Genomic DNA, 18,934 nt, shown 5'->3' with positions numbered 1-18,934 from the left:
TGATTTTGGCTACAAGTTTACAAAATATCCAACTAAAAGTAATTTCAGCAATAAAGGTTTATTTTTCTTACATAACGAGGCTTCACAGAGACAGTTCCAGAATTGGCTTGGTAGCTCTGGGTCAGCTTCTCTGAGGTCCTTGGTGTTCTCCTTTTGGTTCCAACATGGCCACAACAGCTCCAGGCATTATGTTCTCATAGGAGAATGTTTAAAAGCAGATGAGAGGAGAGGGAGTCTTCCTAATAGATCTCTCTCTTCTGAATGAGGAAAATCTTTCCCAGAAGCCCCTGCAGATCCCCAGAACATACTGGCCTTACCCTGGAACATGTGAGCCACCCTGAGCTGCGGAAGAGGCTGCAAAGTTAGCATCTGATCATCTTCAGAGTCTAAGGCAAGACACAGACGCTGCCAGTAGGAAGGGGAATCAGGTATGGCCGCTATGTAGGCAACCAGCCCCTTCTGTTTGTGACAGAAGTGATGAAAGATAATCTAAAACAACATGGAAATTGAGCAGCATTATCTTAAATTTTGTTTATTCTTGGGTCAGGAAGAAATAAAAGCTGAGATTATTGTAAGATAACCACTTTCTAATTTCGTTATTTTCTCTTTTTATTTTGTATCAATTTGTTCTTTCATCACTTCCGTGTTTGGTATTGTCTTTTCTGGCTTCTTGAATAGTACATTTAATACATTTGAGAATCATCTTTATGGTTTTCATGCTCTGCATGCATTTAAAAGCCATAAAAATTCTTCTGAGTAACTTCAGCCACATCCTACAACTCCTGGAACGTAAATCTCTCGTCATTCTTTTTCATTACCATGCATGATAAATTGCAGGATTTATTTCTTTATTAACCCAAGAACAATGGGGTGCCCGGCTGGCTCAGTTGGTAGAGCATGTGACTCTTGACCTCAAGGTTGTGAGTTTGAGGCCCACATTGGGCGTGGTGCCTACTTAAAAAAAAAAAAAAGTTGAAACCAAGAGTAATCTGGTTGGGTTTTCTTTTTGATTGCCAAGAAAATTAAAACTTTTGGCTGTTGTTAAAATTGTCATGGTGTGGTTAGAAAATGGGATCCCGTAATGTGTTAGAGACAAAATTCTTTTCTTGCCTTTTTGATAATCATGGTCTAAACAATTTATATCCGTAACATTTTTCATTATGAATCTTATGACTTAGGATAAAGAATAGCTTGAATGAAGGCGTTCCCATTTGCATTACATTCTTCAAGTCTTTCTCCAAAATAGGAGGACTAAGTTGTGACTAGCCTAGGCTAATGGGCTCTCCCCATTACTTCCATTCAGACGGTTGCTTGCTAACATAAATTCTCTGATGATTAGTAAAGGATAAGTGCTGATGGAAGGCTTTTCCACATTTACTATATTCACTTGTGTTTCTCTATTATGCATTCTCTGATGTTGAACAGTAGTTGAATCATGACGTAAAGTCCTCCCACATTCCTTATATTCACAGGGCTTTTCCTCAGCATGAATTACCTGATGTTGAATCAGTTGTGAGCAATGACTGAAGGCCTTCCCACATTCCTTACACTCATATGGCTTCTCGCCCGTATGAATTCTGTAATGTACAGTAAGATGTGAGACCCGTTTGAAAGCCCTACCGCATACCCTACATTGGTAGGGTTTCTCTCCAGTGTGAATTCTCTGGTGTTGCTTAAGTTGTGAGCTCACCCTAAAGGCCTTCCCACATGCCTTGCATTCATAGGGTTTCTCACCAGTATGGATTCTCTGATGTCTAATAAGAGTTGAGCCTTGATTAAAGGCCTTCCCACATTCCTTACATTCATAGAGTTTCTTGCCTGTGTGAATAGTCTGATGTTGAATCAGCTGGGACCGATGACTAAAGGTCTTCCCACATTCCTTGCACGCATAGGGTTTTTCACCAGTATGAATTCTATAATGTACTTTAAGATGTGAGATCCTATTGAAGGCCTTGCCACATTCCTTACATTGATAGGGTTTCTCACCAGTATGAATTCGTTGATGTTCAATCAGCTGTGAGCTTCGACTAAAGGCCTTTGCACAATCCTTACATTCGTAAGGTTTCTCACCAGTATGAACTCTCTGATGTTGTATGAAATTTGAACCGGAATTGAAGGCCTTTCCACATTCATTACATTCATAGGGTTTCTTGCCAGAATGAATATTCTCATGTTGAATTAGTCGTGAGCCATATTTAAAGGCCTTGCCACATTCCTTACATTTATAGGGTTTCTCATTGGCATGAATTCCTCGATGATTAATAAGGAAGTCCTCCTGCCAGAAGTCTTTTCTACATTCGTTATATTCATAGGGTTTTTCTCCAGGATGAATCTTCTGATAAAAAGGAAATGATGCTTGTTGGTTTAAAGTGGGTATTTCTTCATGACTGATGATCACTTGACTCAAATGTCCCTCTGGATTTCCCTGCTGTCTGTCAAACTGGCTTCTGCATTCCCAATCATCTTGGAACCTTGAGCACTCAAGACCGCAACTAGTAAGTCCTTCCATTATCTCCCACCGTGGCGACTGTATTTCATAAGTGTGCTGCTCTGGAGACGGTACGTTGGTATCACACCTGGACTCCAATACTGGGGGGAAAAAAAGCAAGTACGTGTTTTTTTCCTTTTCCAGAAAAAGGAACTTCTATAATGAAAACCAGAAAACTTAGACTCATGATTACACCTATAAGCTCTTGAATGCAGCTAGGCAATTAGAAAATGAGTAAGTACAACAGACAGTGGAAATACCGTACATTGAGATGAAGTAGTCAGAGGGAGGTTATAAGAGTAGTTCTAAAATGTTAGTGTGGATCAGAATCACCTCTGAACCATGTTTTTTAAAAATGAGTGTTTCTATGAACCCCTAGAAAACACAAATATAATCTAGAGTGACAGAAGGAATCATTGGTTGCCTGGGGCTGGGTATATGAACAATTGTGTGGGAAGGAGAATAAGGGAACTTTTCAGGGTGATGAAAATGTTCTCTAGTCTGTGGCGATGGTTACACAAGTGTATACATTTGTCCGTACTCATCAAAATATTGTACTTAAAATGCACGCATTTTATTGAATACAAATCCTGCCTCAATAAAGCGGATTTTTAAAAACGATGGGGAAGGGTGGCTGGATCTTCATCTGACCAGAGGCACAGGATGGTGCACCTGCTTGCCAGGGGAGGTGGTGGGACGGAGGCGCTGGTCTCACCTGTCCACTGGAAGTTTTAATAACACAGCTGTGCTGTTCTGTTGTGATGCTTTCTAGCTCTGAAGTGCAACTGAATACCATGACTTAGACCCAGTGTCTACTAAGCCAGTCTCTCCTGGAACTTTCCGTTGCCTAAATGTGACCTTGGAAAAAGAAGGGCCCTGTTCCTTGTTTAGAGGATTGGGCCCCAACTTAATGAGGGCGGCTTCTTGAGAGCAACATTCTTTGCTGCCTATTCAAACTGCAAGGAAAAGTCGAGCGGTGTATTTGATCCTGATTTTACTTAGTACACGATTTCAGTTGCAGTGGCCTGTTTTATTGTAACCACAGCCACCAATCCCATTTGACTAATAAAGAATTGGTTACAGCTTAATGCAAAGAACTATGGGGAAAGCAAATGGGTGCTTCTGAATGTGGTTATAAAGTGTAGTAGACGGGGGGTGCCTGAGTGGCTCAGTCAGTTAAGCATCTGCCTTCGGCTCCGGTCATGATCCCAGAGTCCTAGGATTGAGTCCTGCATCAGGCTCCTTGCTCAGGAGGGAGCCTGCTTCTTCCTCTGCCTGCTGCCCCCCACCCCACTTGTGCTCACTCTTTCTCTGACAAACAAATAAATAAATAAAATCTTTAAAAAAAAAAAAAAAGGGTAGCAAACAGATGACCAAAGAAGACCTTACTGGAGCAGGTCCGCTTCATATGGTGGCATATCACACAACATGATTCACTTGGTTATTTGTGAAAGTATTAAGCACAAACTACTAGAATAAAAGATTAGTTTGACAACAAAATATGATGAAGAGTCTATGAAAGAAATACCAGATTTTGTGGGAATGAGGCCGCTGTCATCTCAAAACCTTGTAGTGGAACCACAGTGCGTCCACATGAAGCTGTAAAACAAGACTACGTGAAGAGGACGCAAAGTACAGACATTGTTTCAGACACCATGTTTGGTTGTTCAGAAGGAAGGTTTTGGGTCTCTTCACTGTGGTCTGTCCATTCTGGTAAGCCAGATTCCAAATACAGCCATCATGATGGCAACCTGTGAACTGGTGGTTGACCTACTCAACGGTTAGCAACACCTGCCTGCAGTCCTGTAAAGGACAACCAAAAGACTGCAGTGGAACATGGAACTTAAAGCCAGCTTGGCAGAAAGAGAAGGGTAGTTTGGGAACAGTTTACTCTGCCCAAATGGAAATTTGGTAGTAAGGCACATTACTTGCTTTTTGGGCAATGTGGGAAGAACCCTGGCTGCCTCTAAGGACATGCCACTAAAAACACTCCTCTCTCCAGACCACCACTTGTTCCATTTCTCTCGCACAGACACCTGACACAGTTGTACTGATTTATGGCACAGTATAGTATTGTTTATTACACGAGCCCTTTTACACACATCTAAATTAAGCCACCCCTAATTATACGCTGTGTTGTAAGCATCCAGAAATGGTACTGACAGGCGTAATTTTCTGACTTCTGGCTTCCGTTCAACTCCCTATAAAGTTGCAAAATAGCAACAAGAATAGTGACGTCTTCTGTATTAACTCAATGTTTTCCTGCCAGGGACTGGCAGAGTATTTTAAAGTTAATTATTTAGCATTAGAAGTCACTGCTTTGGATAACCGAAGAAATAGGTCTAAAAATCTTACATATAGTCTTAGCATCAAGATATTTTATTTCCTCATATGGGCCTCAAGGGATCCCAACAGCCAAAATAATCTTGAAAACAAAGAACAAAGTTGGAGGTCTCACACTTCCCGATTTCAAAACATGCTGCAAAGCCACAGTAATCAAAACAGTGTGGTAGTGGCAGGAAGGCAGATATATGACAACTGGAACAGAACAGAGAGCCCAGAAATAACCCCCACGCATTCAACAGGATGCCAAGATAACACAGTGAGGAAAGGCCAGTCGCTTTAACAAATGGTTCTGAAGAAACTGGATATCCGAAAGAATGAAGCAGGACCCTTACCTTACACCATATACAAAAATTAACTCAAAATGGATTAAAGACCTAAATGTAAGACCTAAAAATGTTATGTTCCTAGAAGAAAGCACAGGGGGAAAACTTCATGACGTTGCATTTGGCGATGATTTCTTAGATATGGCATTAAAGGCCCAGGCAACAAAAGCAAAAACTGACAAATGAGACTACGTTAAACTTAAAAACTTTTGTGCATCAAAGGAAACAATCAAAAAAGTGTAAAAAAAGAAAAAAAAGTAAACCTTCAGAATAGGAGAAAATATTTCTAAATCATATATCTGATAAGGGGTTACTATCCAGGATATATAAAGAACTCCTATAATTCAACAACAAAAAAACTACCTTATTAAAAAATTGGCAAAGGACTTGAATAGACATTTCTCCAAAGAAGGTATACAAATGGCCAAGAAGCATATGAAAACACCCTCAACATCACTAATCATTAGAGAAATGCAAAGCAAACTTCTAATGAGATAATGCTGCAAAGCCATTAGGTTGGCCACTATCAAAACAAAACAAAACAGAAAACAACAGGTGTTGATGAGGATTTGGAGAAACTGGAACCATTGTGCCCTGATGGTGGGAATGTAAAATGGTGCAATCACTACAGACACAGTATGGAGGGGCGCCTGGGTGGCTCAGTTGGTTAAGCGTCCAACTCTTGGATTTTGGCTCAGGTCGTGATCTCATGGGCTGCGAGATCAAGCCCTGCATGAGGTTCCTTGCTCAGCAGGGAGTCTGCTTGAAAGAGTCTCACTCTGCCCCTCCCACCAGCTCTCACATGAGCTTTCTCTCTCTAAAAATAAATAAATAAATGTTTAAAAAAAAAAAAAAAAAAGGAAGGAAGAAAGAAAGAAAGAAAACAGTATGCAGGGGCACCTAGCTGGCTCACTTGGAAGAGCATGCAACACTTGATCTCAGGGTCATGAGTTCAAGCCCCATGTTAGGTGTAGATTACTAAAAAACAAAACAAAACAACAACAAAACCCAGTATGGAGAGTTCTAAAAAAATTAAAAATAGAATTACCATATGGTAAAGCAATTCCACTTGATTATATATCCCAAAGAACTGGAAGAATCTGAAAGAGACACCCGCACACCCATGTTTCTTGCAACTTTATTCACAATAGCCAAGAGGTGGAAACCACCCAAATGTCCACTGACAGATGAATGGATAAAAAAATTGTGTGCCTTAAAATGGAAGGAAATCCTGTCACATGTTACAACATGGATTAACCTTAAGGACATCATGCTAAGTGAAAGAAGCCAGACTCCAAAGGCCACATATTATATGATTCCATTTATGTGAAATAGCCATAGTAAGCAATTCCACGGAGACAGAAAGCAGATTACCAGCTGCCAGGGGCTGGGGGGAGAGGGCCATGAGGAGTGACTACTGAATGAGTATGGGCTCTCCTCTGGGGTGTGCTTAGGAAAAACACACTAAACACACCTCTCAACAAAACTCCACTATCCCTACTTCCCTTCTGACCCTTCTGGTGACAAAATGTGTGTTGGTTTCTCCCTCACACCAAGCAATTTTCCAACTCTGTTGGATACTGATTGGGGGTCCTACAGATTTAAGTCAATTTTCATAATGTCTTTCTGCAGACAGCATCAGATCCCACAGGTTAAGGGCTCAGGCCACAGACTACCTCTGCTCCCTTCACCCCCCACCCCAATAAACTGGAGGTTCCCACAATCCCTTCTGGGGTTCAATCATTTGACAGAATGGCTTACAGAATTCAGGAAAACGGTCTACTTACTAGATTACCAGTTTACTACAGAGGATATATCAGTATCAGTCAGACGAAAGAAATGCAGAGGACAAGATGTAGGGGGAGGGGTGTGGAGATGCTACACCCTCTCCAGGAACACCACCCTCCCAGCACCTCCACGTGTTCGCCAACCCAGAAACTCTCCAAACCCTGTACTTGAGGGATTTTTTTTATGGAAGCTTCATTACACAGGCAAGATTGATTAAGTCACTGCCCTTTGGTGATTCAGTCAACCGCCAGTCCCTCCAGAGTTTGGGGGATGGAGCTGAGAGTTCCAACCCTCTAAATTCGTAATTGGTTTCTCTCTCAACCAGCCCCCATCCTGAAGCTATCCAGCAGCCCCCAGCCACAGTCATCGCATCAGCATACAAGACTTATTACCTCAGGGACTCCAAGGGTTTGAAGAGCAGTATGCCAGAAAACAGGGGTGAAAAACCACACAGTGATAACAATATTCTGAAACTAGATAATGGTAATATTGCACAACACTGTGAACGTACTAAATGCCAATTTACGAAACACTTTAAAATGGCTAAAAAGGTGAATTTTGTTATGTATATTTTACAGTGATTTTTTTTTTAATTAAAAAGAGCATTTTCCAGGAAAAATACAAATTATCACAACTGACTTGAGAAATGCAACATCTGAATGTTTAGATTCAGTATTCAGTATTAGGAGTTCAGCATTAGGAAATCTATTCATACCAGACTTCATAGACTACAAAAAGGAAACTTAATATGAAAACGTGGTTGCTGCTTTAACCAAATAAAATATCTCTATTTCATTCCTAAATGTGAAATTATGCTTCCTGAGAAGACACAAAAAACATTCCTATTCAGGTCAAGAACAAGATTAGGAGGTAAACTACCCCCGTTAATGTTGTTCGGGGTACTACATAATCAGTTTCCTAATCAGGCAAAAGGAAAAAAACCCAAGAGCTATAAAAATGCAAAAAGATTATCACCACTTGCAGATGATACGACTACTTGGAAAGCTCAAGAGTATTACATAAAAAACTGTTATAAATAATAAGAAAATTCAGTAAGCTGGGTTAACTACAAAATTAAATCTCAAGATATGAATGGCTTTTGCCATATATGAAAAACAAGGGTTGGGATATAATAGGGATGAAAAAGGCCCCATTTTCAATGACAGCAATAAATATATAATATCTAAGAATAAACCTAATAAGAAATGTACAAGATCCACATAAATAAAAGGGGGTAGACATAAATGAAGGGAAAAGCCTATCATTTTCTTAAGTAGATAAAAATCAATAAAAAAATAAGTTTTCTCCTCAGTCTGAAAATTTGTTGTGGTCTCAAGTAAAAATAATTACATGATTTTTTTTAAACCAGATATTCTCATTTTAAAGCTCAGATGGACAAATAAATGAGTATAGCCAGGAAAATTCTGAAAAACAAGAATGAGGAGGAACTAGTCTACCAGATATTTAAAACCTTCAATAATTAAAACAGTATGGTGTCGGACACAGAGTTAGACAAAGAGATTAATGAGACAGAACCAAGAGTCCAAAACAGATGCAGAGGCAACAGAGTAGATGGTAAAGGTGCCTATTGCAGATCGGCGGAGAAAAGATAAAATTAGTGAACAGATGCTGTTTGAATAAATGGATAACCACCTGGAAATAGTGTAAAATCACATCTTGCACTCAGGATAAACTCCACAGGGATCGCAAACAGCACCATAAATATACTCGGAAAAAATCACAGGAGACTCATTTATGATGTCAAAGGGGGAGGTCATCTTGATTATGATGTAAACCCACACATCTAAGAAGTAAATAAAACTCAGCCCCTCCAACAAACAAACAGAGGCTGTCAGACTAAAAGGACAAAAACAAAAGCAAAAATGACATCACGGGCGTGGCTGGCAGAATAACGGGCTCCCAAAGACGCCCATGTCCTTATCCCCAGAACCTGTGAAGACGTTGGGTTACACAGCAGCACTTATCTTCTCTCCTTTTATTTTTTTTTAAAGATTTTATTTATTTTTTGTCAGAGAGAGAGAGTGAGCACACAAGCAGGGGGAGCAGCAGAGGGAGAAGCAGGCTCCCCGTGTGGAAGAAAGAGGGAAGAGCAAATTGTTAGGGAGGATCAAGGACTCCTTTCTGGACTTGTTAAGTTCGAAGTTGCCAGTGAACTGAAGTGGACAGGATGAGAAGGCAGCTGGATATCAGTATCTGGAGTTTAAAGGAAAAGCGGAAGGTGATGGAAATGTTCGGCACCTGCACTGTCCAGTACAGGAGGCACGAGCCACAGAGTGGCCACTGAACTTCTGAAATGTGGCAAGTGCAACTGAGCTACTGATCTTTTTAATGTATTTAATTGTGACTAATTTAAATTACAATGGCCACATGGGGCCAGTGGCTCCGTACTGGACAACACAGGTACAAAGAGTACTTAAGGCGGTCCTAGGGGGTGAAAATGGGAAAGATGAAACCCAAGACTGAGCTCTGGAGGGCTCCAACATTTAAAGAGAGTGAGCAAATCCCATCAAAGGAGGCGGAAGATGGTTTAAGGAGGAGGTGGTGCTGACCCAAATACACAGAAATGTCTCAGGAAGAAAGAAACAACCACTTTTGTGAAATGCTGCTGATAAGCTATGAAAGATGGTAACTGGGACCTGACCTCTGAGTTTGGCATCTTGGAGGGAAAATTTTCTACCTCAAAGGTCCTGTTTTCTCGTCCATGCACTAGACGGTTCTCTGTGGTGGCTTCTGTCTTCCCACACAGGCCTCACTCACCTGGGCACAGGCCTCCTCTCGCCGCTTTCTCTACCATCCAGGGCTCCATGCCTTGCTCCAGGAAGGAGATCACATCAGGTTTGGAGATGGCAAGACCTGGACATGTGGAAAAAAACACGCCACCCGGTTATGGTGTGGGGCCCCAGAATTCAGATCCAGGACCTGGTCAGTGAGCAGGAGAGACCAGAGAAAGATGTGACAGTCACCTGAGGGTTGGGGGAGATGCAGTGTCAGCCCATGGAGCTGCTCTTTGACCACTCAAAAGGAACCCGGAAATGGAAAAGGAACAGATATGCCCAGGGTAACACACAGATTAATATACCAGGTCGTCTTACCCAGTGAGACCAGGTTGCTATAGGTTTCCAACATCACGTCTCTGTACAAATCCCTCTGAGCAGGTGTCAGCTGTTCCCATTCTTCTTGGGAGAAGACTATGGCCACATCCCTGAACAAGTCTGACTCCTAAAACAACAGGCAGGTATGTTATCGGCATATTTCAAGGAAACGTTTCTTGGTGGGATGAGAGGAGACGAAGGAGGTCTTTGCAGGAATGGCGTGCTCTGGTGAAAAAGAAGGCTGGGGCTGGAGGCCTCCAGTGTGAGCAGGTGACAAGAGAGGGTGGGCGTGAGTAAAACAGTGTCGAAATGTTCTTGAACATTCCTTTTTACTACAAACCCAAGCTCTGTCCATAGATCTGGGAGGAAAATTAAAATTCAGCCGAGTGGAGTTTCCCCAGTTGTGACAAGCAGTATAATAAAGCACGTTGCCTACTCCATCCTTGGCAAATGATAAATTCGCAACAAGAGACCTATAATTTCTACTTTTGTACAATAACAACAACAACAACAACAAAAAACCAACAATTTTCGATAAGACTTATCTTCAAATGTTTTATTAAAGAAATGTTTTCTATCTTAGAAAATATGATTTTCACATACACTGAGAATTAGTTGAAGACATGGGTTCATCATTATGTCAGAACACATCAAAGCATTCTTCCTTATGAGAAAAATCTTAAATGAAAATTACTCTTATTGGCTGTACAATTTTCTATCAAGTGAAAAAATGACTCAACCATTCTCTTATTTTGGATGCAGAGGTTGGATCAGATCTCTGAAGGCTCTTCCAAGCTCTGACTATCCAGATTCTGAAAAATCCATCCATCTGGTTAGTGCTTCACAAACCCCTCACCTCTGCACTTCTCTCGCTCTCAAGTTGAATTAGCCCCTGTAGGATGACCCACATTCAAATGCTCTGTTCCACCTCAAACCCGACCTTAACTGTGGCATCTAATCTCTCACAGATACCCAGCTAAACCTCAATTACACAGCCAATCACCGATCCCTCCCAATGCAAGAGATCGTGCCTCACACTGAAATTGAGACCAACCACCACCTGTTCCTGCGCTTTTCCATGTCATATCCCTCATAAGTATTCATCTCCATTTCATCAAACCTTGGTTTTCATTTTCTACAAGGAAATGGATTTCTGCTCTATCTAGCCTCTTGGCAGAATACCACACCATCAGAAGATATGGAATGCTATACAGAATGAACCCATGGGCATTGGTCAGAGTGGACGGGGCAGTGGGAGAGGGTACCACCTGCCTGGTCTTTTTAGTCCCTAAAATGGGAACCTCTGAGAACCAGATTCTTGGATGAAACCCAGGTGGGAGGCTTCAAGATAAACAAAGCAAATATTTACATGATTTTAAAACTCACAAGGGACATGACTTTTAGAATTTCATGGGCTGATGGGTCCTCCTCCTGGTTCCTCTCTTGGGGAAGGGCAGAGTCCTGAGATGGCAGCGCTAGGGGAGGAAAGAGCAAACATGAGAGGCCAAACTTGCCTTACAGCTCCCAGAATACCATGGTTACAACTCCCCACCTTTTTATCCCTACTGCCCACAAAAACTAGAGTTGGAACACTGTGGCCCTTACCCAACTCTAGGAAACATAGTTTGGCTGCTGCAACGAGACAGGGAACCAGTGGCCCTTTCTCTCCCACATCCCCCAAATATCCAGAGAATTCCACCTGGTTATTGATGCAGATCGTGATGGGGATGCTCAGTCCTGGTCCAGTGACTAAGACCACATCGTGACCCAAGGACAAGATAGGCTGTCCTCAGGCCAGGGAGCACAGCCTGCCCCATGGGCATCAGCCCAGACCAGAGTGAAGCCTTCTCAGAAACAGACCGTTTAACCCTCTCATGCCCATAATGTAACACCTCCCTGGCTCCTTATTCAACTTCCAAATTCACAAAGAACCTTACAGCCCTACCTAAGGCCTCGTGGACACCACTCTGTGGACCCTGCCTTGAGTCAACAAATGGGGTGTGGTTGCAACGGGCAAATTAGATGGCTCCATTATCATCACATAAATGTGCCCCTGCACAGAGACATAACAGTGAGCAAAGCTGTGTGCACAAAATTCACTGAAAAATAGAACAAAAATTAGTACATAAGAGTCCACAAGTAGGCAAGTGGTTGAATCACTGCTGGCACAGCCATATGACGGACACCAAACAACTATCAAAAATGATGTGGGGCAACATTAACTGACAAAAAAGGATATTCATAAGTGGTCGGTTTATACAACATGAGAACATTCTGCAGAAGAGGTCAAACCACCCACCTACTGGCACATGGGCTTAAAAAAAATGGAAAAACAAAACATCGAAGAATTAAGAATGATATCGTTTAACAACTTTGTGACTTCACCATTAAACGAGCAGTATTCTGTAAAGGAACTTAGAACAATGTCTGGCATGTTACAAATATTTAATTCTAAGTAATGTGTAAATGAAGCCATTGATCGTTCTTTAACATGTAACAGAATTGTTTTTATTATGACCACTGCCTTAGCATTATCTTTAATAGCTTTATGATATTTTATTACATGAGCGGCCCATGATTTACTCAACCATTTGCCCATTGTTGGACGCAGATCTTTTACAAGATCATCTAAAATGTTCTCAAATTTAAGTCTCTGCTTCTGAACTAGTAGTGCTAAATATTTTGAGGTCTTTGAGAATCTTATGAAACAAGACTTTGTCCCAAAAATAAAAAAAAAAGCACGCGTAGGAAGGAGTGTAAAACATCCACCAGCATTTCTGGGTGTTGGGGACCCCTTCACACCCACCTAAGGGGTCCATAGACCGGGGCTATGAGCCTGGACGCGGGAAGGGGGCGCTCACGGAGCGCGCGCCGCGGAGGCCGATGGGAAATGTAGTCCAGAGCCCGGAAAGCCGCAGACCGGCGCTGGGGCGAGACGTTCCGGTTCTTCCCAGGCCGGAGATCCGCCCGGCCGTGACGCCCGCTCCCGCAGGGACCCCGGTGCGCCTGGCAAGCTCCAAAGCCCCTCACCTGCCGCCTCCTCCGGTTCAGGTGCCACCGTGGCCGCGCTCTCCGCAGCCCGGGTTGCGTTTCCTCCTCGGTATCGGCGGACCCGCCGCCTGGAGCCGGAAGATGGCGCAGGCGCACAAAGCACCGCCGAGGCGGCCTCGCGAGCGGACCGTCGCCGCGGTCTCTTCTGGGAAACGTAGTCTCTAGGCGCAAAGGCATAGCCCAGCCTCAAGGGCCAGATCTCACGATCTTTCGGGGTGGGCGGGGCCCGGGCGTGCTCGCGTGCGGTGGCTGGTAGTGCTCGAGGGAGCGCTTGGAGTCTGGGGGTCTCCCTGGACGCTCTGCGCCGCGGGTGCGCTGTGGGGCGGGGACGATGACTGGGACCGGTCCGCTCTGGGTAAACGCTCGTGTGAGACGGTCGCAGGGTCTGTGAAAATGTTTCTCATTTATTAAATCATCATTTCCGCGGAACAGTTTACCAGAAGGTTCAGAGGGAGGAAAAAGCCCGAGTTTATCCAATAACTAATTTTAAACGTTATTATCTATTTTGAAGTAAATGTAGTTTTGGAAGGAGAGTGCAGGATGAGCAAAAATATCTTAAAGGGTTTTTAAAATTTATTTATTTTAGTAATCTCTACACCCAATATGGGGCTTGAACTCATGACCTGAAGGTCAAAAGTCGCATGCTCTTCCCACTAGATCAGCCAGGAGACCCACAAAAATGTTTTAAAGGAGATGTCAAGGAGTTTCCTGTTGTGGGGTGACAGCTCTGGGCCAAGTCCTCTGGCACCACAAGTTCGACTTCAGTGTGCAAAAGCGTGAGAAGCCCCTGGACTTTGCACAACCCGAGCCCGCGTGGTCCCGCGTGGTGTAACTTCCCATGCCCTGGCTGCTGGTCAGGCCCTGTGAGGCGTGGACCCTGAGTGAGGAATCCTTCCCTGCCCATGTTGACCTTGAGCCAGCCGGGAGTCCAGAGCTCCTGTTTCTCGAATTGGTCCTGTTTCCCTTACTATGTCTTGTGTGTCATTGTCTTTGAAGCATTTTGTCTGAGATTTGACCATGTCTGCGTTGTTGCACATTTCAAGGGTGTCCGCTCCTCTAATTTAGAAATTCAGCTTAAACCCAATAAAAATACTGATACTGTTTTCCCTCTTGGAAATACATAAGTTGATAGTAGTGTCCAAATGAAAAAAAATAAACATGCCAGGATGCCTAGGAGTGCTCTGAAAAAGAAAAACTGTGAGGGTGTGCTAACCCTACCAGATAGTAAAGCATTCTAGGGGTGCCTGGCTGGCTTAGTCAGTGAAGCATGCGATTCTCGATCTCGGGATGGTAAGTTCGAGCCCCACGTTGAGTGTAGAAATTACTTAAAAATAAACTCTTAAAAAATTTAAAAATAAAGCATTCTAAAAAGTTTGCATAATTTAGATGAATGGGTAAAGAAGATGTGGTATATGTACAGCAATGGAATATTACTCAGCCATTAAAAAAAGAATTAGACCTTGCCATTTGCGACAACAAGGATGGATCTGGAGGGAGGATATAATGCTAAGTGAAAGACAAATACCATATGATTTCACTCATATGTGGTATTTAACAAACAAACAATGAAAAAAAGACTCTTCTTAAATATATAGAACAAACTGATGGTTACCTGAGGGGAGGTGGGTGGGGTGATGGGCAAAATAGATAAAGGAGGTTAAGACTACACTTTCATTGATGAACACTTTTGAGTGATTGTTGAATCACTATATTGTACAGCTGCAACTAATGTAACACTGTTAATTATACTAAAAATTTTTTTAAAAGCTTCCATGATTATAACTTTCTGGTATTGGCTCTTGAATTGTCAGACAGCAGAAGAAAATAGAAAGTCGGAAATACTACCAAATACAGAGGGAAATGTAGTGTATAATAGTTGGCAAATCACTGGGGTAAAAATGGACTTTTTAATGAATAACCTTGAGGAATACCTGGTTAGTCGTTTACAAAAAAGCAAAATTGGATTCATACTTCACATCATGCAAAAGAATAAACTCCAAATTGATCACAGGTCTAAATTCATACAAGTACCAGAAGCGTACTGAAGAGTTGAATTCATCTGTAGCCTGGATGTGTGAAAAGACTTTCTAGTTAGGATGAAAAATCCAGACTTAAAGGACTGCTACCATTGAGAATGTAAAACTAAAGCATTTTTGTACAGCAAAATACACCATAAGCAAAGGGAAAAGACAAATGACAGGCAGAGAATATTTACAACCTTGTATATATCAGATAATGTATAAAGACAAAAACCAAAAAACTGCAAGCAACTTCTGAACTAATTTAGAAATTGTCTTCACAGTAACATAGGTGTAATGATTTGGAAGCTATTTTGTATGCAATGTAGGATTGAATACATGTATTGATGGGAGCTGGTGTTTTACTGTGTCACAAGAGAGATATAAATAAAGGGTGATGGAAGGTAAATAAGAACCTGTGATGTTGGATTGATACAAACTCATGATTAAAAATTGGGGTATCTATCTCACCCAGATGATCAAGGGTAACATCACTAGTGATGTCATTTTGGTAGTTCATACTCTTGATGAGATGTGATGAAGATGGCATTTAACCTCTGTGGTCTTGCTCTTCAAAACACATAACCCTAGTATAATAAGAAAACATCAGACAGATGCCATTCAGGAACATTCTACGTACTACCTGACCAGAACTCCTCAAAACTGTAAAGGTAATTAAAAACAAGGAAAATCTGAGAAACCATCACAACCAAGAGGAGCCTAAGGGGACATGACTGCTAAGAATAATGTATCCTGAATGAGATCCTGGAACAGAAAAAGGACATTAGATAAAAACTATGAAAACGACATATGAATAAAGTATGGACATTAGTTAATAATGCATCAGTATTAGCTCATTAATTGTAACAAAAGCACCATACTAACATAAGATGTTACTAGTAGGGGAAAGTAGGTACAGGGTATTTGGGAATTCTGTACTACCTTTGCAGTTTTTCTGGAAATCAGAAACTTCTAAAATAAAAAAGCTTGAACTTCCTCATTAAAGTCTTATCATTTCCTTTCAAAAATGTGTTTTTCTATTTTCTATCTTTATTTGGTGAATGGGCCTGGAGGCAATGATGGCCTGTAGTAATAAGCATAAACCTAGTGCCCAGACCTTGGTTTCTAAATACCATTCTCTAATAAAAGAAACCAAAGCTGCTTGGAGAAGTATCTGATTCTAGGACTGGGACAGGGAAAGTACACGATGAGTATGGGATATCTCCTTGTGCCAAAAAAATAAATAAATAAATAAAAATAGGGAAATGCTCAAAAAAAAAACCGGAGGATTCCCTGTTTTGAACAATAGTGTAATTGCACTAAACCTGCCATCACACTCTAAATAAAAAACTCAATAATGCATAGTAAACAAGTCTTTTCAGATATTGGACAAGTAATGCAAGACTTTGATCCCTGAGAGAAGGGGAATAAATGAGATCCTCTAACTGCAGTGGCTTTCTCTCTCGAAGACCTATTACGTAACACAAAATAAAGAGGATGAACCAAGGCAGAGCACCGATTTGCTAAGTTGACACAAACCAACAGTGTTGGGAAACCGGAGTGACTGGAATTTGTGGGGCAGACTGTGGAAGAGTTGATATTTCCACGAAACAAAACCTCAGTATCTGTGGGTGGAGGAAATGCTATCTGTGCCCTCTGAATTGTGGAGGAGCCAACGTGGTGGAAACTTAGAGAAAGCATCCTTGGAGACAGACATTTGCTTCGTGATATTACAAAGGCCACGAGCCCTCTTGGAAACAGAACCAAACAGAGTCTGGGCTGGGACCTGGAAGAGAGGGCCTGAGGGTTCCCAGAGAAGAAGGTCACTGGGCCATTTCAGGCTTGTGCTAGGCCAGACATTTCCAAGAAATGACCACAGAGGATAGAATTAACATCAGGACCTTTGGTCGGACGTGTAGGGTGGGTGGGTTGGCCAGGCCTCCGGAGGCTCTGAGCATTAGGCAGATGGAAGACCCAACTGGGAACAAATTTGAGCTGGGCCACAAAGCCATAATGTGCTGAAGGCATGGAACCCCAGGTCCCTAAGTAAGGGCGGGTTCAGTAGCCAGCCAGTATGGCCACACTGGACACAGATCTCAAGTAGATAAACCGAGCTGCCTTCTCTGCTTGTCCTGACTTGTGGGGTCAGGACTACATTTCCCATAAGTGGCTGTGGCTCCAGGCCGACCTTCTCCCTCTTCTGTTGAATGTCTGCCTCAGGCCTAATCTGGGAACAGAATGGTGTCAGAGGAGAAGGTGAAAAGGGGTTGGATTTTGTACATATTTTGTTTTTTTAAAGGTTTTATTTTTTCATTTGAGAGAGACATAGAGACTGAGGAGGTGGAGAGGGGGAGCGAGAAGGAGGTTCCCTGCTTCTCAGGTTGCCCAATGAGGGGGCTCGATTCCAGGACCCTGGGATCATGACCTGAGCCGAAGGCAGACACTTAACTGCCTGAGCCACCCAGGCGCCCCTGGATTTTGTATATATTTTAAAGGTGGAGTAACAGGATTGGCTGATTGATTGGGTGAAACAGAAAGAGAAAGAGGAGTAGTGAACTGGAAGAACAAAGTCATCAATGAGATGGGAACGCCTGAGAGGCGACCATCTTTGGAGGCAAGATTGGGTGGTTGGGAATGTGATAGTTTGAAAGGTCTGTGAGACATACAAGTGGAAATACTGAGTATCATTTTAGGGGCAGTGTCTGCCCTAGAATCTTAAGTTAGGAAATACTTTTACCATGTAGCTAGTTTATATTGTTATGTACCGAGGCAGTGAATGTTTTTCATTTATTCTCTCTACCTTTTATTTTGCTCAGAAGTTGCTTTCCTACCCTAATTTATAAATGTTCATCTTTAGTTTTCTGTAGAACTTTATATGGATATTTTAAAATGCATTTACTTCAATCTGTTTGCAATCTGTTATGCTGTAAAGCGTGATGAATCAATGTTATCTGTAATATTTGTACTTTGAAGATTTATTAAAGTTTTCCTCATGATCTATAAATAATTAATTTTAATTACTACACAGCTATTTTAAAAAGAATGACTGGGGGCACCCGGCTCGCTCAGTTGGTTGAGCTGGGCATGGAGCCTGCTTAAAATTCTCTCTCTCCCTCTCCCCCCATTCACTCTATGATATTGTAACCTTATTTCAGAGAACTGTGTGTGTGTGTATGTTTTTAAAAGTTTATTTATTTATTAGAGAGAGAGAGAAGCAGGGGATGAGGCAGAGGGAAAGAATCTCATGTGACTCCCTGCTGAACGCAGAGCCTGATGCAAGGCTCCATCTCACCACCCTGAGATCAGGACCTGAGCCGAAATCAAGAGTCGGATGCTCAACCGACTGAGCCACCCAGGCGCCCTGAACTGTGTTGGGCTTATGTTTTAACCAGAACTTATGTTTTAACCAGACTTAATAGAGTTGCAACTAAACCACCTGCCACCACTGCCTGCTTATACTAGAAACGTAAGTGGCGTCCTCACCTCCTCTCCGCCTCATATGCCGAAGCCGGCTGAGTCTACTTTCCGTATAGAGTTTTTCTTTCCTGGTGAACAGAATGCATCTGCTCAGTGCTATAGATGGAATATTTATGTCCCTTAAAATTCATGTGTTGAAAGCTAATCCCCAATGGGATTGTAGTAGGAGGAGGGGCCTTTGGGAGATGATAAAGTCACGAAGGTGGAGCCCTCATGAATGGGATTAGTGCCCTTATACAACAGAGGCCCTGGAAAGCTCTCTTGTCCTTTCTACCATGTGAGGGCCCATGTACCAGGAAAAGGGCCTTTTCTGTATACTGTACCCTATGC

At 42.3% G+C, this 18,934-nt stretch overlaps 1 protein-coding gene across 1 annotated transcript in view; it reads right to left on the bottom strand.

The window, feature by feature from the left end:
- Positions 1-13,221, bottom strand: part of ZNF582 (zinc finger protein 582) — a 34,851-nt gene extending 21,630 nt beyond the window's left edge. Inside the window, 5 exon segments of the mRNA XM_040633774.1 lie at positions 1,476-2,589; positions 9,724-9,819; positions 10,059-10,185; positions 11,445-11,533; positions 12,865-13,221. Of these exon segments, the coding sequence (XP_040489708.1) occupies positions 1,476-2,589; positions 9,724-9,819; positions 10,059-10,185; positions 11,445-11,533; positions 12,865-12,877 (1,439 nt within the window). The 5' untranslated portion in view covers positions 12,878-13,221.
- Between the last annotated feature and the right edge of the window lie 5,713 nt (positions 13,222-18,934).

Source organism: Ursus maritimus, unplaced genomic scaffold (genome assembly GCF_017311325.1).
Source record: "Ursus maritimus isolate PB19 unplaced genomic scaffold, ASM1731132v1 scaffold_19, whole genome shotgun sequence".
Taxonomy (NCBI): Eukaryota; Metazoa; Chordata; class Mammalia; order Carnivora; family Ursidae; genus Ursus; species Ursus maritimus.
The sequence above is the reverse complement of the archived record's forward strand: the minus strand, read 5'-3'. Positions and strand labels throughout refer to the sequence as shown.